Here is a 23304-nt window from a genome sequence, read left to right as displayed (position 1 = left end):
GGTCCATTTCTGTCGTGTCTGCATGTTTTGAAGAAATTCCTTCTTCCATCTAGACCAAAACTCATTGGCATAGTACTGCACTTTACGCCACTGCTTGCACGCATACAAATCTGCCTTCTGAAAATGTCCGGGAGGGGGGGCAGTACAATCTGACTTTTCATAGTCAGCAAGTGATTTGCTGTCAGAGGCTCTAATGATGTTGGATCATTAAGAGTATCAGTTGATAGCGGCCGACTGTTCACAATCGCCATAGCCTCCAGCATCAATGTTCTCAGGGATTCATCATTCAGCTGGGCCTTCACTTGGTCCATTAGGGAATTGAGCACTGAACGCACTGAGCGTATCTGTCTTTCCCAGACACCACCCATGTGGCTGGCTCCAGGTACATTCATGTTGAATTTCACTAAGTCACAATTACATTTCAAAAAGGTAGTTTCTTAACATCTCAGTCTCAAAAGAGTCCTTTAGTTCATTCATGGCACCAACAAAGTTTGTGCCTCTATCACACCGCAATTCTCGCACTGGTCCCCTAACTGCCTGGAACCGCCTCAGAGCATTTATGAAAGAATCTGTGGAGAGTGATGAAGCAACTTCAACATGTATAGCACGACAGGCTAAACAAGTAAAGAGTATGCCATAGCGTTTCTGAGTCTTCCGACCTTCTTTCACCAGGAAGGGTCCGAAGCAGTCTACACCACAATATGTGAATGGTGGGGACGCATTCACTCGTTCAGATGGTAAATCTGCCATCCTTTGTTGCTGTACTTGACTTCGGAGTTTCCTACACTTCACACATTTGTATATGTAAGATGAAACTGCAGAGCTACAGCCTACAATCCAATAGCCACTTGATAGTATTTCATTTGTAGTCATCCCGCGTCCTTGATGACACGTTTTCTCATGGCAATGACGAATAATAAGGTTGCTAACATGTTGTCCCTTTGCAAGTATCACTGGATGTTTCTCATTGCAGGTGACAGAAGACTGCCTGATTCTACCTCCGACACGAATCACACCAGAGCTATCCAAGAATGGATCAAGGCGAGAGAGTGAGCTCGTCTTCTTCAGTTGTCTGAATGTGTATTGATTGTCTTTCACAGATCGCAAAAATTGAATCTCCTCTGCATAAGCACTATTTTGACAGTGTTTGACTATCTCATTTTCAGCTTCCAGCATGTCATTCACAGTAACACTAGTGCTTGATCCAATAATTTTGTCAGCTCCGCGGGTCTCGCTGTGTTTCAATTTCACATCTCGTCTCAACTTTCGCTTCAGTTTCAGGCACATTGCAACAACACGCTTCAACCTGAACCAATCAGAGAAGCGTGCAAATCGGTCAACCATGTCTAGCTTGGTTGATTCAGTTGTCATCGTCTTCATCACAACACCTTTAACACATTTCACTTCTGGATCATCTGCGTTTAACATCACACTGTTTGAATCTGTGTGCTGTTCAGGTAGTTGCTTGTTCCAGAGAAAGACTGGTCCCTTCAGCCAGTCGGACTTGTGTATCAAGTCATGAGGTGTGAGACCTCGAGAGCGTCATCTGCTGGGTTATTCTCAGTCTGGATGTATCTCCACTGAGCTGGCTCAGTCTTATCTCGGATCTGTGACACTCGATTAGCCACAAAGACGTGAAATCGCTTCGAGTCGTTGTTTATGTAGCCAATTACCACCTTGCTATCTGTCCAGAACACATGTTTCACATCTTCAAATTCAAGTTCTCTGGACAACAAAGTACTGATTCTGACTGATACCAGTGCTGCAGTGAGTTCTAAGCGAGGTATGGTGACCTGTTTTAGCGGAGAAACTCTAGATTTTCCCATCAGGAATGAGACATATATCTTTCCGCCACTATCAGTCAATCTGACGTAAGAACACTGACCATATCCCAGATTGCTGGCGTCTGAGAAATGGTGAAACTCCACTCTTTCAATCTCACTGAACTCCTGTGGTTTGAAACATCTATCCACGTTAAGACTTGTCAATTCTAAAATCTCAGTTCTCCACTTCTCCCATTGGGATCGCAGGGTTTCTGGGACTGGGTCATCCCAGTCAGCATTATCTCGGCACATTGTTTGTAGTATAGCCTTTCCAACCATGATGACTGGAGCTATAAAACCCAAGGGGTCATACACAGAACTGACCGTTGATAACACGCCTCTACGCGTCAGTGGAGAGTCCTGTAAAGTAACTCTGATTGACAGAGTATCAGTTTCTACGCACCAGTGAATTCCCAAAGGCTTCTCAACAATGTCCATGCCTTTGAGCAGTTCTGTCTCCTTGGAATTGGCACGATCCTGTGGACGGAGAGAGGTCATGACCTCTTTTGAGTTGGACACAAATTTGTGTAACCTGATGCCACCCTTCGCACAAAGTTCTTGGCTTTCACTGACAAGTTTGACAGCTTCCTGTACTGTCTTCACCGACTTCAACCCATCATCTACATAGAAGTTGTTTCTCAAAAACTCAGCAGCTTCGTGTCCAACTTCTTCCTCATAATCATTCGCACATTGTCGCAGACAATAGTTGGAACATCCCGGCGAGGAGGTAGCTCCGAACAAGTGCACCTTCATGCGATACTCAACAGGATTGGAATTAAAATCCCCTTTATCGAACCAAAGGAAACGAAGATAGTCTCTTTGATTCTCCTCAACGCGAAATTGAAAAAAACATCTGTTCAATATCACACATCACCGCAATCCGTTCTTGACGGAATCTGTGGAGGACTCCGATCAATGTGTTCGTCATATCTGGACCTTGCAAGAGGTGGTCGTTTAGGGATTCACCACGAAATCGTGCACTGCAATCAAACACGACTCGTATTTTGTTGGGTTTCCGTGGGTTGTACACCCCATGGTGTGGAATATACCAAACAGTTTTCTTGCTGTCATCTATCACAGGGGCTCGTTCAGCATGTCCGTTCTGGATGATCTTATCCATGAATGCTACGTAGTCTGTGTGGAATTGGACATCTTTTCTAAAACGTGATCTCAGCTGCTCCATGCGACGGGTAGCTTGAACTTTGTTGTTAGGCAACTTTGGTTGTGGGTGACGAAAAGGCAGGGGCATTTCATAATGACTGTCAGCGCATTGACGAATTCTGGTTCTTGCAATCTTTACGAATTTCGCATCATCGTAGGACAACACCTTGTCACTCTTCTCACATTCAATAAAATCTTGTTCAAGCAACTTGACAACTTGTGTTGTTCCTATAGTTTCCTTCACCGAAGTCTGCAAGGATATCACCACGTGGTTCAAAAGCTCAGACTTCTCTGCAGCATTGCATCTGGAAGACAGCTCTTCTGGTACCTTATACGTGAGCATACGGTGGCTCGTTCCAATAGGATCTTCATCAACAGCCTCTGGATCCATGACACCAACCACACTCCATCCTAGGTCTGTTCTCACAGCATACGGTCCACTTGCATCTGCAGGTATGACATCTCTGGGTGTGAGAGCTTTGGGACAGTTGTACCCAATCAGAATACCAACTTCACAGTCCTGTAACTCTAACAACTCACTTGACATGCTTGCGAGGTGCGTCCACTGAGCTACATTCTCGGGTGTAGGAATGTGACCACGATTCACAGGCATTATACCCCCTGGTATAGGAAATAGGTAAAGGTATCTTCAGTGAAGAGTTGTATCCTCTGACAGTAAGATTCCTGATCTTCTGACACTCAATTGTTTCGTTCTCTGCATGCATTGTAGATAACATCAGCTGAACCTTAGGTCCAGTAACACCAAGCCTCTCACAGGTATCCTTCAGAATGAACGTTGTATCAGACTGGGTGTCCAATAAAGCATAAGTCAATATCTCAGAATCTGGATTATCATCATGTGACAACCACACTGGTACGATCATCGCACACTTGTTATTCTGAGCAGTGTCCTTCATATGACTAACAGCTACTTTCCCGTTCACAGATTTCACTTGTGTTTCGCAATTCAAACTTCGCTGATCTGATTTCATCTCACATTTGTTGTCCACACGGTCACCATGAAACACTGTTGGGTGTTTCCGAGAACACACTTGACAAGTCAATCTGTCCTGGCAATCCTTTGAGCGATGACCCCATTTCAAACAACCGAAACAGATCCCACGTTGCATCGCAAATTGCTTCTTATCAGCAACAGATTTCTTGAGGAAAACATCGCAATGTTCAAGTTCATGATCTTTGTTGCACAGGAAGCAATATTTCTTCTTTACTTCTGTTGACATAGAGATAGCTGGTCTTCTCAGACTATGATTTGTCTGTGTGTCTCTAACCCTATCCTTCTGTGTAAAGGAATCCTTGATTTTGTCCTGCTTCATGACAAGGACACGTGTGACTGGTTCACATGCAACATTGGCTTCGTCAGTCACAAACTTCACAAACTCCGAAAATGGAGGATATACTTTCCTCGATCTAAAAATGACAACTATGCGACTCCATCTGTGAATCAAGTTGTCTGGCAATTTAGACACTAACATTCTATTCTCCTTCTCAAAGTCGAGGGCTCTCAAACTTGGAATAGTTCTTGTTGCAATCAAACACTGTTTCAGAAAGTCAGCGTACTTTCTCAATGCTGTTCCATTTTTCCAACTAATTTTCGGCCATGCATCTAGTTTATCCCTGAATGCATCTCCTAACACAACTTGATTTCCATATCTATCTTCAAGAAGCTGTTTAGCTTCATCGTAGGCTTCAGGGGTTCTCATAAGAAAATATCCTTCTAGGTCATCTCGCACACTGCCACCAACATATTTCTTCAAATAATAAAGTTTTTCTTGGGGCTGAATTTCACGGGTTTCTATCAAAGTTTCAAAGGCAGTTTTCCAAGAAGGAAAATAAATGGGATTTCCATAGAAAATACCAGGTTCAGGAACTGGTAATCTACTCAAACTAAACTTCTCTGCAAATGTCCTAGTCATATTAGCAATCTCACTTGCTGCAGCCATAACACAGTCTACATTTGAAATCTCAGACCTTCTGGGAACACAATCAGGTGTAAACTTGGGTGTGAATTCATCTGCACCAACATTCAGCTTCGTTGAAGAAAATGGCTGTGTCTGTCTTTGTGTTTCTCCTGTAGAAATTGGTGTGGAATAGATTCCTGGGTTTTGAGCACGATCTGCACCATCAAATGTTTTATCATGATCCTGGTTAGAATTCTGAATATCATCATTTGGTAATGTTTGAATATATTTCTTAACAAGTTCAGTCTTATTTTCTTCCTCAATATTTACTGATTTCTCTACAGCCTGTCCATTAACATTGGGAGAGATTTTATCTGGACTAGCTCCATAAAGAAATGTTTCACTCGATTCAAACTGTTCAAATACCTGTGACTTGGCATTTTCAATATCAAGTTTCTTCTTTAATTCAAGTTTCAAAAGTTCACTGCGCGTTTTCTCTTCCCTTTCAACATATTCTAACTGCACACGATATTCCGCTGCCTTCGCTTGAGCTGCCATTCGCGAGTCACGTGACTTTGCCGACTGTCCTGACAAACCACTTATCACTGAAACTTTATCACTCATCATGAATCGTAAAATGTTCTGCTATTCACGAGTTGCATTCAGAGGAGGTGTTCACTATAGCGGTAGTCCGCTAGGTTTCCAAGCAACTCACGTGCAAAACACAATCTATAAAAGTTCCAACATTTATTCTTCATTTAAAATACAAAGTTGTCGCAAACCTTGTCCGTACACATTCTCTTCACAACTTTGTGAACACCATGGTTCCTCACATCGCATGAATGTCCATCGAAGAAGACATCGCAAAGTTCAACATGACATGTGCTTTCAGCCATGATCTGGTTTCGCAAGGGGGACCAAAACAAAAGGGAGGCAACCCTCTGCCAATGCCAACCCAAATACCACTAAAAAACTTCTGACCTACACGATAACCGCTACAGACACATTACCTTTTCGTTCAGAGTTGCGTTGGGGTAGCCATGTGGTTAAAGCGTTGGCTCGTCCCGCCGAAGAACCGGGTTCGATTCCCCACATGGGTACAATGTGTGAAGCCTATTTCTGGTGTCCCCAGCCATGGTATTGATGGCATGTTGCTAAAGGCGTCGTAAAACTAAACTCACTCATTTTTCTTCCAGGTAAGGCTTTCCCGAAAGTTAAAATCAAGCTTCTTGTATTCATAGTGGGAACTGTTGGGTTTATCACCTTCGTGACTGCATACAGGACATTTCATCTTCAAATGCTAGGAACATTACACATACATAGTACGTGTCCAGATGTACTAAAGTATATGGTGGCAGGTTCCTGGGCAACACGGAATATCTCAAAGAAAGAGAAGACGAGATTGAAGCGTTTTTACTACAAGGCCTCTACGCTGTAAATGGAAGCAATAAATTCGAATTGACGGATAGAAGATGCGGGAACCTAGGCTACTATCCATGGAAGTCAAGAGACAAAATGGCCGACTGGACCCGAGCATTGTGTAACCCCAGGGGAAGTAACCCTTGTTGCTATAGCAATAAGTGTCAGATGAAAACGACTGAAGAATGTGTTTGTAAGAACTGCTATGACCTTCGACCACAGATACATGCTGAATATTCAGACTGGATTCCTGACAACCACAGGTAATATGATAAGATTAAATAATACATACCTCTGCTCTTTACGTTTTGTCAAATATGCATGTATCGATGTTGTAACCAAGATACCGTGCTCCGTCTGTTTTGAACATGACAACTATTTTTTAGTGTGTACGTCACATTCCCAGACGTTATGTATCCGTGACAATTTGGTTGGAGAATACCATAACATACTGCAATGTGATTCCACTATACCTTTGTACAGACTGATCTGTTATATTGAAAATATAATGTATATAATGTTAATATATAAAGTACACTGAAGAAATTTCACATACGGGTCGACATTCTTCAAGCAAGGTACGGATTAACCAGCCTCGCCTTTTGAAAGGCTACTCTTTGCTATCATGGTAGTATGTTTGTTCATTCGTTCACGCCATACTCGTCAACATTTCTGACATATGTCGGTGGTCTGGAAAAAATCTAGTCTGGAGCTGAAAATCTAGTGATGAGCATCGATCTAAGCACACGGGATACGATGACACGTGTCAACCAAGACAGCGAGTCTGACCACCAGATCCCGTTAGTTGCCTCTTACGACAACGAGGGTTGCTGAAACTCAGTTCTAACCCGGATCTTCAGGAGTAAAAAAAAATCAGGATTTTGCTGTTTTATTGTTTTGACTTTTTGTTGTCAGATGTCAAGTGGAAACCTTCACCTCAAAAGCTGCCTGTGACCTGCTCCGGGGAGGCACGTACCACTTCTATGGGGACTCCCTTGTCAGAATGGTGTTCCTAGCCCTCATCATTATACTAAAGGGAGATAATCAATATGGCGGACTTCGACCAGATGCTCCTGCACGTACGTAAACACTTTCCTTCAAGTGGTTAAATCGTGATAATAATTTCACGATTCAAAATTGAAATAAAAAAACGTCGTTGTTAAAGAACAAATAGTCTAGACTATTGTCAGTTCTGAGAGATTTCATTTATCTGAAAGACAAAAAAGCAACAAGTATGTATAATGTATGCATATATGCTGTGTATAATAATAATAATAAAACATAATAATAATACAATCTCTTGCCCCGTGAGCCAGTTCAACCAACAACTGGTGCCCGTCAGGAACCTTTGCATGAACAGAATGCTCAAGTGGCAGCAGACCCAAAAATTTCAATGGAGGTCCGTGTCTACCTCTTTCCTCTTGCTGATGGAAACTCTTCCGGCATAGAGCCAATTGGCCCCGAAATTTCAGACCCTCACTCTTCCTCTTCTTCAGTTGCAGATCTTTCCGAAAATCCTGTGTATATTTTGTTTCATTCTATTTATGATGAAATATCTGGCATACCTTTGGAGAATCGGAGGCCAATTAAACAAACAAATGAATCTTTTCCCCAAAATGAAATCAATATATTAAATGATATTATTTCTATGAAACTTTCATCGGACTGTTCATTACACGAAGTTAATTCTTGTGTCTATGCTGCCGCTCGAACCTTGGAGGAAATTCACACAGTTTCCAAAGAAAAAACATCTAATACTAAGAACAATACACCAAAGAATAACCGGATTCAAGTAAACGGAAACTAGAAAATACATTTCCTGGATAGAGCTGTGCCTGAAGTTAAGATCAACAGGGAGTCCAATGTCAAAACGGCAAAAGGCAATTTGGAGAAAATTAAAATTACAATACGAGACAACAAAAGAAAGGGTACTTCTTCAAATTGTCGATTCCCTTAAGGCCAAAATAAAGGTTTGGACTGAAAGAATGGGAAAAGAAAAATAAATTCATCAAACAAAATAAACTTTTTAGAAACAATGAAAAGCACTTCTACTGGCAACTGAAAACAAAGGGTGATGGTGGATGCCAATGAAAGGTTCTGGAAACAGTTGTGGTCTGTACCCGGCAACTGTAACCTTGAGGCACCATGGGTCCGTGATTATGACCATGCAATGCATGAGAAGGTAACTACATCGTTTGTCTGTTACATATCACCAGATTGCCTGAAAAGTGTTATAAAAAGTCCAAATCTAATACAGCTCCAGGGCCTGATGGCATTCGAAACCGGTATTGGAAACTGTTCCCCTGTGTCCAAGCACCATTACCACACTGTTTCAATTCTCTCGTGGACACAGGTGATGTTCCTCCATGGTTCTGCAAAGGTCGCACAATACTTCTCCCCAAGAAAGGAGACTTGACTGATCCCAAAAATTTCCACCCTATCACATATTTGAATACACAATACAAAATATTCACAGGGTGTTTGACAAACCTCGTGTCATCTTACTGCTCTTCCAATGATATCATTTACAGAGAGCAGAAGGGAGCAAGAAAGGGATGTTGGGGGTGCAAGGATCAACTTCTTGTATAGAAAATGGTTTTGGAAGAGGCTAAAGCATATCACCGCAACCTCTCCATGTGCTGGATTGACTACAAAAAAGCATACGACTCTCTTCCTCACGAATGGATTCTGAAGTCTCTTCATTGTATTGACCTCCTGAGCAACTTTAATGAGTTGCTGGTCGACTCAACTTGAGATGTACTCGCAAGGGCAGGTGCAGACTTCGGAATCTATTCCAATCAGAAGGGGGATTTTCCAGGGGGATTCTATAGTCCTTTGCTTTTTTTGTCTGTCTTTAAATCCTTTGAGCTTTCTGCTCAATAAAGAGGAGGGTTACCATCCCGGACCTCCTCAGCACAGATCCCCAACACCTCTTACTCATCTCCTTTCATGGATGACATCGAGCTCCTTGCCAAAGGAGATACCAATTTGAAAGAGCAGGTTCTCCTTGTCGAGTCCTTTTCTAATGATATTGGCATGACATTCATTTGAAACGTGGCAAGGTAGTTAATGACGGATCGGTCAAGTTACAAGGGGGAGGAGTTATTGAGCATCTTGTCGAAGATCAGGCCTACACCTATCTTGGAATGCAAGTTCGAGACAAGCTCCAGAATGCCCAAATTCAAGACAAACTTCTAGCCGAGTACAAATCTCACCTAAAGAAAATCTGGAGCTCTGAGCTAAATGCTCGAAACAAGGTCAAAGCCACCAATACTTTTGCTGTACCTGTCCTCTCCTATTCCTTTGTAGTAGTTGACTGGACGAAACAAGACATCCAGTGTCTGGACCGCCTGACCAGGAGGATCATGTCTGATAACAGAGCCCATCACCCTCGTTCCTCTCTTAACCGTTTATATATGCCAATCAATTCTGGTGATCGGGGTTTGATTAATGTGGAGGCTCTTCATGACAGAATTTTATTGTTTATTTTTGCACATATATATTTATCGGATGATCCTCTGGTGATGCATGTCAAGACTCATGATGAAAGCAAGGAATTCCACAGCTATTTTAAGTGTGCCAAGGTTGTTGGACAGAATCTGAAATTTGAGGTTGACTTTGCTGATGACAATGTACTGCTTGACGTTACAACGATGGGAGTAAACCAGTTGAAGTCCTTCACCAAGTCTGCCCAGAGTCGATCTTTTGTGTGGAGAAGCTTTCTGAGAAGCCATTGCATCGCGTGTACATGCAGTGTGTGGAACAGAATAGCAATCCCACCGACTCTTTCGCCTGGATGAAGTCGGCTGGTCTTAAATGTGAAACTGAGGGCTTCCTTTTTTGCTGCTCAGGACCAGTCACTTCTCACTCGTAATCGCCTAAAGAAAATATCAACATGAAATGTCGACTTTGCAATGAATTCACAGAGACTGTCCAACACCTTGTCAGTGGATGCCCTTCCTTGGCACAAACAGCATATCTTAAACGACATGATGGCATGGCTCGTTGCTTTTACTACCGTCTCCGACATGCCTGTGGCTTTGACTCCGAGGTCCATCCATGGTACGACCCTGAACATGTCCAGGGCGTCATGGAAAATGATACTTTCAAACTTCTCTGGAATAGGTCCATATACAGCCTGAGGAGATTTCCAGCCAACAAACCTGATCTTGTCCTTTTTGATAAAGCCAGTGAATTTATATATATCATTGAATTTTCTCTCCCTTTTGACACCAATGTGATTGGCAAAATTCAGGAAAAGCATACTAAGTATGCAGACTTCGCCTTTGAAATGTCTCGCTTGCATCCCAAGTACATTGTCGTCAGGCTCCCCATTGTTCTCGGTGTTCTAGGTTTGGTACCTCCTGGTCTCTTGGCTCAGATCAGGAGAGTGCCCGGGTTCTCCACCGGGAGCACAGCCCTTCTGACACTCTGGGTAATGCAGAAGGCTGCAGTGTTGGGGAGCCTTCATATTCACCGGAAAGTTCTTGGTGGGTTCGACTAGGCAGCGTTTCCTGGGAGAAGTCCCATTCGCTGTCTGGGCTGCGTGTAGAGGGGGCAAGGGCCCTGAGCTGATGATGAGCCTTACCAGCCTGAATGTGCCAGGATCACCCGAACCCTCTCTGCTGCATATTATCTTTAATCTGTAAAACATAATAATAATAATAATAATAAGGGTACTTATATTGCGCAATACTCCATACCACAATGGGGCATGCTCAAAGCGCGCACACATGTTTAAAAACAAACACATCAAAAAGTCTATAAACAGATAGTATAAACATATATTTTACTTACTTAGTCTAGCAACCTAAACATTTTGTACTTTCGGCCAAAATAATCACCTGCTTTATGTAAAATTAACTTTATGTTATGTTTAGAATAAAAGTAGAATTAAAGCCTGGCGGTTTAAAGTGTTGAGGTAAACATGGCCACTGTTTCTTTATAATCAATTCGGCGGACTTCTCGACCAGACGCACCTTAAATTGTTTGTTAATCAGTATCAGAGATTTTATATACTAACAAACAGAAAGTTCTTTTGTGACACGGTATTGTGGAATTACAACTTAATTGAATGTTTACACCTGTTTTGTTTTCAGATATTAAGAAGAAATGTTCTGGAATGTATGTCTTTCCAACACGCAACTGTCGGGAATTTCTTGACTACACCCCGACACTCTGCAATGGAACAGTAACTGTACTGTTCCGTCATTATCCACAGAGTTTGGACATTCCTAAAATGAAAAAGGACGCCAATCAGACTTTGGGAAAACCCAAGTCTATGATCTTCTTCGGTGCTGGTGTATGGGAACACTTTAATATGCCTGCAGTGAGGAAGTATGCCTTGGAGGTGATCTCCTTACGAGCGAACAACACCTGGCCAAAACTGTTATGGTCGGGTTTTCATTATTTTGGCCTCTTCCACAGACGGGTTGTACCAACATCAGACAATGAACACGCAGAAACCTTCAACATGTATATGAAGAACCTCGTGGAAGCGTCCAACGTCCCTGTGTTTGATACCTTCAATATGACGAAAGGAGTGAGGAGTGTGGATGGTGTGCACTATGGTCCTGGGGTCAACTTCGTTAAAGCTCGGATTTTCTTGCACTATATGCTGGAGCTAAAGCGCCAAGGAAAGTGGTAGAGACACGTGTTAGAATACCGCCCGACTCTTTTTGGAAGAACCTACATTTGTGAACTGGGTATCTGTATCACAAGGTTCCGATTTCCTTGAACTACAAACTGGAGCTATAACATCAAGGAAAGTGGTAAAGATGCGTTAAAATACTGTCCGACTCTCTTGGTATGAGGGACACACACTCGGTGCATACCTTGAGTGCAGGAAGAACCTACATTTGTGAACTGGTTGGCTGTATCTGTATCACAAAGATCGGATTTCTTGCACTACAAACTGGAGCGACAACGTCAGGGAAAGTGGTAAATGACATGCTAACTAAGAGTTGTAAGGGTCTACACAATATCGACTTGATACTGATCGATAGTTGGCTTATGAAATTCCTCAACTTACTATTCTCTTAGTTTTTAAAGAGTTTTCTCTACTAATTGTTTGTATGGCGTAAGACAAGTTTGTCAACTTTCACCCTATATATTTTCTTTTCTTATTCATGACATTGTTGATTTGCCAGCAGCAGATAACTAGAGAAATATTAATCTTGATTTTTTAAAATTATTCTTTCTTCCCTTTGCAGATGACATTGTAAGGTTTGATAATACTGTTTTAGGGTTGTAAAACAGATTAGATAAACTTTCTTGGTATTGAAAAGACTGGAAGCTTCAAATTAAATCAGCAAGACTAAAGTTATTGTTTTCCGAAAAGCAGGACCTCTTAAAAAGTGTGAACGTTTCTCTGTAAATGGTGTTTCTGTAGAAATTGTTCCTACTTATCAATATCTAGGTATCCATATTTCAAGCCACGATTCTTTTTATTGTCCTCAAAAACGTCTAGCTCATCAAGCATGGAAGGCTCTCAGTGTGTTAAAATTTCATTGAAGAATACTCTTCCCTTATCTGGTACCCTACATTATATTTGATGTTAAAGTTTTACCCATCAAGGTTTATGGTTGTGAAGTCTGGGGCTTTCATTCATCATGAAGGAACACTCCCAATGTTGTTGCAAGGGGTGAATTTGAACTTAACGCTACTCTGTTAAAGTTAATCAGTTCGTAATAGTCATAAAATATTGGTTAAGTCTTTTGTCTCAAGACAAAAGTGTAATATTGAAATATGTTTATAATTATCAATTCAAGTTGGCTTCCAAAGGCATCAACTGTTGGGCTCTACATGTAACGAATTTATTATTTAAATATGGATTTTGTCAAATTTGGCTTGATCAGGGGGTTAATGATGTTGATTATTTTCTAAGACGTTTTAGAGAGAGATGCATTCATATTGATACTCAAGAATGGTTACGTTCTATGAAAGTTTATTCTAAGCTAAAGTTTTATAAGACTATCAAGTTGAGGGTTAATTCTGAAGTGTATCTGTCACTGGTTAAGGTTAATGTTTTCCGTTTTGCTTTGAGTAAGTTTCGTTATTCAGACCATTCTTTAATGTTGGAATATAGGAGAAAAGTAAATATAAAACAACATGAGGGTTTCTGCCCTCTGTGTATTGTACTTACCATTGAATCAGAGTACCACTTTTGCATTGAATGTGCATTTCACTGTGATCTGAGCCTGCTTCACAATACTACATAAATAACCCATGTGAAACTAAATTTATTAGCTGCTCTAAAATGAACGATTGGTGCGCGACCAAGCGCCCAGATTTACTATTGTCTACAATACATTTTCTCTCCTTAAAATGAACTAAACTGAAAGCCATTAAAAATGCAATTTGACATTCCTACTTTCTTTACTCACACTAATTTCAACATATATAAACCTAACTGGCAGATATGTTTTAAGTGAACATCTGTGAATAATTTCATCTGAAAATGTCCAGTCAACAACAACATCAGTGACGCAACAACGACATCACACAAAGGAGGGGTCACTTGCAGTCAATATCGTGTGTGTCCACCGTGCGCTGCAAGACATGCTCGCAGTCTTTGGGGCATTGAAAGACACACATTTCCCAGGAACAGCTGTTGGATGGTCTGCAGCCTCTGATGGTCTGTGGTCTGATCATGACACCACCCCCTCCAAAACGATCATGTTCAAGGACACAGTTAGGCGCAAGTCTTTCTCCTTTACGTCGATAAATCTGTTGACGTCCATCTGCAAAGGATAAGTTAAACCTGGATTCATCTGAAAAAATGACATCTGGCCATGTCCTGTTGCCACGAATGGCCCCATTTGCTGCCCATCGCTGTCTGGCTAGTCTGTGGCGATGCAATAAGGTTGGACCACGGTACGGGTGACGGCACCAGATGTTGAAGGCAGCAAGGCGTCCTTACACCTTTTGGGCGCTGAAATGACGTTGACTTGTCCCAATTGTCCTCCTTGCCTAATCATCAACTGTTTGGAACCGATTTCGCAAGTGTGAAACTCGGATATTGCGGTTTTGTCGAGCTGTTATCACAGGTGGTGCACCAGGTCGCGGACGATCAGCAACACTTCCGGTAGTCCGAAAACGTTGTCTGAGTCGACTTACAGTGCCTGGCAATCATCACATCTGAAGCACCTTGGCTGACCATACCGATAACCTGAATCCTTTCGTCTTGTGTCAATTGTGGCATTTTCTCAAAGCGATTGAGTTCCAGAATTCCTTGTGCTTTTACAGGGCCTGGGTGCAGGTAATGCATGTGCACAACGTGTTTCATGAGTGTGGTTGTGTTTACGAGAAATGTCAAAGGTTCAGTTTCAGTATCAGAGTTCACGTGAGAGGAATGCTCCGGGACTCGAACTCGAAGTGGGCCAGAATAACAGCCTTTTATCCCTACATCCTCTGTATCGCAGGAAAAAAATCTTCAACAGAACTTTTGAAAGTTTCAGGACAACAAATACCAATTGCGTTTTTAATGGCTTTCAGTATATTAACGGAAGTTGAACATTCTGTTCTGAGAATACCCCGTGTTCCCCCACTCGTGGCAACGCATAACGCGTATGATACAACCAGGAGCCAATTTTATGTGACAGGCTGTTTCAAATAAACTCACTGGTGTGATATAGTTCCAAGTCTGAACAAGTTACCTTTTTGTGCACCCCGACTAGACAACGTCTCTCGCGTTTTCACACAGTTAAAAATTGTAAGCTTTGCTATTGGAAACTATTTTACAATTGAAGACAATACAATATATAAACAGGGTATAGATCTGAAGAACGGAAGGCACGTCAACATACCAAGGACATTGCAGCATCCGTCCTCCGACATTATGATTAGATGTACAAGGACATCAGATAGATTTTACGGGTGCTTTGTTGTGCAAGATACATACTTTCCTGAGAAGGCGTGAGTAGATGTATCAGAGTATCAGTAGAATCAAGGGTGTCGGCGTCCACCAGACTCAGGTTCTCCAGGCAAGCAAGACGAGCAATTCGTGACAACCTGCTGCAGGCGTCCACCAGACTCAGGTTCTCCAGGCAAGCAAGACGAGCAACCTGCTGCAGGCGTCCACCAGACTCAGGTTCTCCAGGCAAGCAAGACGAACAATTCGTGACAACCTACTGCAGGCGATTTTATTCATGCTACCATGTTTTAGTGATAGAAGTTACGGTTGTAAATATCATTACCATTTAGAGTAATTATGAAGAACACCTTGACCGTTTACGGAAAAGGCAGAGTTATATCTGTATTCAATGTTCACATTTGTGAGAAGGTTGGCATTTAGTATAACCAGGTAGGTCGACAAGCATTGTAAATAAAGGAGGCATATTGTGACATTCTATTCCAGTTGTTGGCCCGTGTTCTGTTTTTGCACTCAGCCAGCAGTTTGTCTCAAACTTCACTCTGTCCATGTTGCCTGTGGCAATCTCTTCATACTCCACTACAACCTGAAACACCACAATAACACTGAACTCAACCACAAGTAATATACCAAAGGGTAGAGTAATAGTAATAGTCCGCTTATATGGCGCTCATATCCAGACACATTACCTGCTCACGGCGCCACGTACATTACTATCCTCGGTCATAGGACACCATCGTACGATCTGATACCTCCATGGGGATCATACAGACACTAATCACTCACATTGCCAGCACATCCTCACGGGTACCCATTTTACAGCTGGGTGAACTGAGACAATGTGGATTTAAGTATATTGTCCAAGGATACTACGCAAATGTCCTTGGGACCTAAACCTAGTTGCCTCCACTGGGATCGAACCCGGGCCGTCAGCGCGATAGGCAGACGCCTTACAACTGCAGTATTGCGCCCCCAATAGAGCAGCACGTCTTGGTCAGTTTAAACGTTCATCTTCGGCGACTGTCGAGATGTCCTCTGCTTTAGTTGAAACCCATAGCCATCTTTATTGTTGTAATGTCTCAAACTCAGTTTTAGTCTGTGTAGCAAATATCTCAAATATGTGGTGCTCAAAGGCTTCCATTTCGCCCCTTCTGATGAACATAGTCCTTCCAGCGTATGGGTCAGACAATGTACCATAGCAAAATACTCACTTAGCCTCAGAGTAATTATTCGTCCTTACTGAATAACACTTTTCCGGAGGAAGAGCCATATAATGTACAGCATATCGTCTCGTTGTTATACAGCTAGGATAGTGCCGATGGGATGTTCAGTCTAAAATCATTCACACTTGCACATTCACAAACATTTTATAACTCACGTATGCAACGAACCAGTCATCCCTGTGGCATCGATAAGAAAATGCAAGTCCAATGTCCTTTAGTCCACAGACAGAATCGTCAACAAACTGAAAGAAAACATTTGTTGAAATGGGACAAAAAGCGTTTACGTTTACGTTTATTGAGTCCAAATAAATAAATACCGTTCTTATCATATTGATGTTCGTCAAATGCAGTGAGTGAGTGAGTTTAGTTTTACGCCACACTCAGCAACATTCCATCTATATGGCGGCCGTCTGTAAAAAATCGAATCTGGGCCTAACAATCCAATGATCAACAGCATGAGCATCGACCTTCGCAACTGGGATACGATGGCATATTTCAACCACGTCAGCGAGTCTAACTATCCGATACATTTGTTGCCTCTCACTACGAGCATTGGTTACCGGCGATCAATGCCAATTCGGATCTTCACTTGGCCTTGTCAAGTGCAGTCCCCATTAGCCAAAACTGACTATATTGAGCTTCAGTAAGGCGGAGTCCTTCAGCTTCTTTCCACTGGAGAACACTCAGCGAACATTAAGTGTGCAATGGCTTTATTCACCTACATTCTGTTTTAGAACAGCTAGAATACCTGGTGTGTGTGTGTTGGTATTCTTGAGCTATATTGTATTCGAGTACAGTCTTGTTTTATAAGTGAGTATGTTGTGGCGTTCTTCATGTGCATTCAACTGGAAAACAGTTAAATTACAGATAGCTTACCTTGCGTGTGCGTCGGCATCTTTCAGTATCTTTCCAGGTCGGAACCGACACCTTACCTTGCGTTTGCGTCGGCATCCTTCAGTATCTTTCAAGGTGGGAACAGATAGCTTACCTTGCGTGTGCGTCGGCATCCTTCAGCATCTTTCCAGGCGGGAACAGATAGCTTACCTTGCGCGTGCGTTGATATCCTTCAGTATCTTTCCAGGCGGGATCAGATAGCTTACCTTGCGTGTGCGTCGGCATCCTTCAGTATATTTCCAGGCGGGAACAGATAGCTTACCTTCCGTGTGCGTCGGCATCCTTCAGTATCTTTCCAGGCGGGATCAGATAGCTTACCTTGCGCGTGCGTCGGCATCCTTCAGCATCTTTCCAGGCGGGATCAGATAGCTTACCTTGCGTGTGCGTCGGCATCCTTCAGTATCTTTCCAGGCGGGAACAGATAGCTTACCTTGTGTGTGCGTCGGCATCCTTCAGCATCTTTCCAGGCGGGATCAGATAGCTTACCTTGCGTGTGCGCTGGCATCCGTCAGTATCTTTCCAGGTGGGAACTGTTAGCTCACCTTCCTTGTCTATCGAGACCCTCCACTCCATACGTGTTAACCTACCGTGAATGTACTACGGCGTCTCTTCCGTAGTGTGATGTCTATCCCATTCTTCAGTGCAACACTGACTCGTCCACACCGCCCAGTTATGCCTACAGTGAGGTCAGCTCTGGAACTGCTCCCAGTCTTGAAGATTAACTTGTAAGACGTTTTTTTCCCTGTGGTTTGGAAAGGGGTGAAACCACTGTTTATCTCCAGTCCTTCTGGCAGCCTCATCAATCAGCTTGGGATTCATAATCTATTGCCTCTAAAGATCAACGTGTATTTCTTCTATACGGGAGTTTTCCTCTCAATCTACTGTGTTTTTGTTCTGATATATTTTTCTTATTTCAAATTTTAATTTCCCACATTCATTATATTCTGGTCGTATACATTGTAGCTCTGACATCTGCGTTGGCAATTGGCAACACATGGCTTAAACTTTGAAAGAACAACAACCATTATCATTTTGAAATAGATGTATTGTTTAATGATTGTACAGCTATATTTTGGATCAGTAAATGTCGATCAGTCAGACCATAGGCAGTGAATTTTAAACAATATTAACAAGTACCGAACCCAATGTCTTCAGTTACATGTCTTCAGTTACATGATAATGACAATCGTCCATATTCTAGAGAATTCTATGTATTTTCACATGTACAAAATGTTGTGATTTGGATTCATGTTAACATGTTCATACATTGTTATGTTTCATTAAAAAAATCGAAGGAATTAAGTAACGCTATTCAAACGGCGCAATTGTTCAACAGAAAAAAAATATTTAGTCACGTCCTCAAAAGTTTATCAACCATTAATAATGTATCACTTGTTTCAAATAGTTATCGTTTCATAATTTAGTAGGTCTTCGAGGGCTTTTAAAAAAACAAACCCCCCCAAAACCCAACCCTCAAACTTCAATAAACATACATTTATGCAAATAGACAATGCAGATAACTCATCACGGTCATGTATTCGTTAACTTTTATAAAATTCTGAAATGAAGAGAAGAGCTTTAACCAAAATGTGATAGAGAAGAGATAATGAGACCTGTACAGCCTGTGAATGATTTTCGTATTTGCATTAATATGTAAATAAATTGTTGTATTTAATTAAATAAATCCAGGAATTAACCTGATGTTTTTATTCAAAGTGAGCAATTGTTCAACAATTGTTCAACAATTGTTTTACAAAATCATCAACTATTATCAATATATGACTAGTTTCAAATGTTATACTTCTATAATTTAGAAGATTTAAAAAGACACAAACCCCCCCCCCAAAAAAAACATACATATATGCAAATATACAATACATATACTGAGTCAAAAAAGAAACTTCACATTCTTTCTTCAGGGCACTATAAAAGAACAAGAGATGGTCAGATGGTTAAATTGTTATTATTTCATTGCTGAGATCTGTGTGATGTACTCGATACACTGACAGTGCCATAATCAGTTCCATTAGGCTACACCGCCGTTCCAAAACATGGGTATACAGAATGTCAAGTCACAAGAATAAAAATGCGAAAATTCTCAGTTCAGTATCGTGTATGGCCACCCCGCGCATTCACCACTGCCAAACACCGTCTCCTAATCGACTGCCTGATGCTTGTGAACACGTGGTTGGGGATTCTGCGCCATTGCTCTTGCAAGGCTGAGCCAAGTTCCTGCAAATTCTGAGGTTGGTTCCTAAGACCACGAAGCCTTCTCCCAAGTGCATCCCAAACGTGCTCTATTGGATTAAGTTCAGGGGACCTCGATGACCAGTCCATGACGTTGATTCCAGCGTTTTGAAGGAACTTTCGTGTCAACATCGCGGTATGAGGCCGAACATTATCATGCTGGAACTGTAGACCTGGGCCATGAGCCGCTATAAAGGAACGAGTTCAGGGGTGAGCACCTGGTCGCAGTAAGCAGCAGCTGTGAGGTTTCCATGGATGACCAGAAGTCGGGAACGGTTGTTCCCACAGAAATCACCCCACACCATGCAACTTCCGCCCCCGATTCTGTCGACTTCCTGTACACAGCATTGGGCATACCGTTTACGACGCCGTCTCCAGACTCTATGCCTGCCGTCCGCGAATCTGAGGGTAAACCTGAATTCATCGCTAAAGACGACTCGACTCCAGTCTCTCTGGGTCCATCGGAGGTGACGTTGGGCCCACAGCAGACGTTGACGTTGATGAAACGGCGTCAATATTGGCCCACGATATGGACGTGGAGAATAGATTGGCAGCCCGCAACCGATTTCGAATGGTCTCTGAGGACAGTCGACCTCTAAACATCTCAGCCCTGGTTCGTGTAGCCGGCAGAAATCTGTCACGTAGGTGACGTAGGACGATTGACTGTCGTCTGCTCGTGACGTCACACGTGGACGACCCGACCTTGGGCGATCAGGAGTGGTGCCAGTTTGTTGTAGACGACCTCGCAAGTCATACACAGTACGACGGCTGCATCCCATTGCTCTTGCGACGTCAATAACTGATCTTACCGCTTGCAACATGCCAACGGCACGTTAACGTTGCACATTTGACAATCGTGGCATTTCAAGTACCGTTAGAACTGTGGTTTAAAAGTGTGTTTTTTTCAATTCTTGAGGCCAATGCAAACACGTGCATATGAAGAAAACTTCGATGCGAAGATCACGTGATCGACTGCACGTGCAAAACCTGATTTGGCACTAACGTCATTTGCACGACGAAGGGATGGGTTTGAGTGGCTTTTGCTAACGTTTTTCTAGAGTCGAAAGATAGGGATCCCATTTCGGATACATAGATGTATCATCAGAGACAAATTCTTCATTATTTTTCAAATTACATTTTGTGAAGTTTCTTTTTTGACTCAGTATATATCTCATCACATGTATCTCCTTGTCAATTTGATACATATTTACACTTTATATAAATGTCAATTGTAAAAATACAGACTTTACAGATTTGAAAGCTGGTGAGAAACACATGTTCGTTTTTGAAATTCGTTATATATTGGTAACTTGTACAAATTGAAAAAAGAGAATGGCTCTGACACAAATGCGAAACGGGAGGTGTAATGAAACATCTCACTATGGCACAATTCCTCGTCGAGCAATAACACATGTATACAATGGGAAAACATTCCCTACTAGATTATCGACTGAGGTGAACTGCCCCTGAGAATCAGAAAGATCACCGTCATTATTATCACCCACGTTTATTACTTAACAGGTATATTGTTTCAGGCTTTTTTTCTGACTTGGATAGTACTGGATAGTACTTGGAATACTGGAGCACACAGTCCAGTGATCAACAGTATGGGCATCGGTCTACGCATTTGGGAAACCAAATGAGCGAGTTTGACGACCCGATTCTGATCTCGGCTCTTAAGACTAGCGCGGGTTGCTGAAGACCAACGCTAACCCAAGTCCTCACCGGTTGAAGATATAAATGGTTTCTGTTGGTATGCTTGATGCGGAAGACTTTTCTGCAGCTCAACTATCTGAACCTCCTGGTATATTGGTTTCAGAAATTATTGTTTGGTTAAAGCAATGTACAAACCTAAAAGGAAATAGTCCAGTGACGAGAAAGACCTTTCTGCACCTCAGCTAGGGGAACTTGAAGCCAAATGATTTCTGAGAGTTTGGTTAAAGCAATATAGAAAACACCAGCGGTGTTCATGTTCTAAACATTTTTCACAAATACTACAGCTTTCAGGAAACTGTGTATGTACATCTATCATGCTGTTGTGTTTCCGATATGCTCAAACAGCAACAGGCAATCCCCTTTCTTAAAAGAAAATATTCAATATTTATGTGTGGAAACATGGTTTTGTTAATTGTGATCAGTGGCTGTAATTTCTCGAAATATGCCGAACTATAAAGGGGATACTTGCTTGGGCATCTCTTCATGCATGTGTGTTGGTACACCACGTCTCCCGCTGTTCTGTCGTGTCTCCCATCGTCACAGACTTCAAGAGAATGTAAGGAGGAATTGAGTAGATAATTAAAACTGATTGACAGAATGTGTCACTGTGTAATATCAGCCGCCGAGTGTTTAATAAACTCACTGAACATCTGTAAGATGCGAGTTAATAGACAGACGGTTGGACTAGTTTGTTCATATCAGCCGCCGAGTGTTTAATAAACTCACTGAACACATGTAGGATGCGAGTTAATAGACAGATGGTTGGACTAGTTTGTTTATGATATCAGCTGCTGAGTGTTTAATAAACTCACTGAACACCTGTAAAATATGATTAAATAGACAGATGGATGGACTAGTTTTTTCATGATATCAGCCACCGAGAGCGTAATACACTCCCTGAACACCTGTAATTGCCAAGCAGACTATTTGGGTAAGATGAACTTTTGATATTGTCCACAGAACAGGTAGTGTCTAAGATGGCGTGTATGACGTTTGCCTGTATACCTGCTTTGTAGCGCTGATATCACCAATATTCATGCTATAAAATGACAGTTTGGACCATACAATCCGGTGATGGACATCACGAGCTTCTATATGGGCAGCTGTGATATGCATCAATTCGAATGACACAAATCATCTTGGCCACCAGATTGTAGATCGCAATTCTAACCTGGATCAGTCAAACAACCCCAGTGTGTGCAAGCATCAGAATAACAGAAAGTGAGTGAGTTAAAATGTAACGTTACCTCAGCAATATTTCAGCCATATAGTGACGAGAAATGTTGTACATACCTATCTGGCATGTATTTTTAAAAGTAGATAACTATTTTAGACAGTACAATGTACACATGGGCTATTGATCGCCAACAACTGAAGGTAGATCACCATACAAGGGACTTACAATGCCTTTGCTAACCTACATGGACCCTAGCAGGATTTACACCATCCCTTCAGCTGCTGGCGATTGTTGGCAAATGTAGCCACAATTAAAATGACAAAAATGCTAGTAAAAAGGTGGAAGACTAAATGTTTCGTCGAATGTTTTGTGACTTACGTATCAAATCACAGAATGAGTGTACGTCTCCAGGCACCATGCACAATACGCGTCTCAATAATCCGTGTCAGTATTCTGTAAATCTGACTACATTGTATTTACATGTAACAGGTCCATCTGGCCCCAAGCTCCGACCAGACCATCGTCTAAAGCTGCAAATCTGTATGTTTTTTTCTGACAATATGTTTTGATTGTTTTATTTCTATTGATGTGATTTGTTGTTTTATTTCTGTTTATTTGTTTTGTTGGAATATTACAAGTTTTATCTTGCCATTACTATGACACAGAATGTAGATCTGCCATCCCCTGCGATGTCCAACGGTTAGTGAGGAGAAAAGATTTTCACTGCTGACGACAGTTTGCAAAACAAAACCGATGACTAACTTTTCATCTGATTGCGCTGTCAAAATGAATTAGTTCAGGGTCGCACCCACTCAATCGCTCATAAAATAGAATATAAGGATGTGATGTACAG

At 41.9% G+C, this 23304-nt stretch overlaps 2 protein-coding genes and 1 long non-coding RNA gene across 3 annotated transcripts; 2 read left to right on the top strand and 1 right to left on the bottom strand.

Moving 5' to 3' along the window:
- The first annotated feature begins 1057 nt into the window (after positions 1-1057).
- On the top strand, positions 1058-15938 carry LOC124266683. The gene is made up of 3 exons (XR_006895813.1): positions 1058-1067; positions 13741-13744; positions 15835-15938. It is a non-coding gene; the product is annotated as an uncharacterized LOC124266683 (long non-coding RNA).
- LOC124266681 lies at positions 6295-15674 on the top strand. Its single transcript, XM_046701482.1, has 5 exons — positions 6295-6585; positions 7238-7401; positions 11422-11983; positions 12110-12139; positions 15512-15674. Exons 1-3 carry the CDS (start codon positions 6419-6421, stop codon positions 11967-11969), a joined length of 879 nt encoding a protein of 292 aa, XP_046557438.1. The 5' UTR covers positions 6295-6418; the 3' UTR covers positions 11970-11983; positions 12110-12139; positions 15512-15674.
- On the bottom strand, positions 15449-21839 carry LOC124266682. Its single transcript, XM_046701483.1, has 4 exons — positions 21744-21839; positions 17899-18053; positions 16573-16659; positions 15449-15780 (listed from the first exon to the last, which is right to left on the bottom strand). The coding sequence occupies exons 1-4, from the start codon at positions 21757-21759 to the stop codon at positions 15583-15585; spliced, it is 456 nt and encodes a 151-aa protein (XP_046557439.1). The 5' UTR covers positions 21760-21839; the 3' UTR covers positions 15449-15582.
- Positions 21840-23304: the final 1465 nt, after the last annotated feature.

This window comes from Haliotis rubra, unplaced genomic scaffold (assembly GCF_003918875.1).
Source record: "Haliotis rubra isolate DU_JTF1 unplaced genomic scaffold, ASM391887v1 Scf1270, whole genome shotgun sequence".
Taxonomy (NCBI): domain Eukaryota; kingdom Metazoa; phylum Mollusca; class Gastropoda; order Lepetellida; family Haliotidae; genus Haliotis; species Haliotis rubra.
The sequence above is the reverse complement of the archived record's forward strand: the minus strand, read 5'-3'. Positions and strand labels throughout refer to the sequence as shown.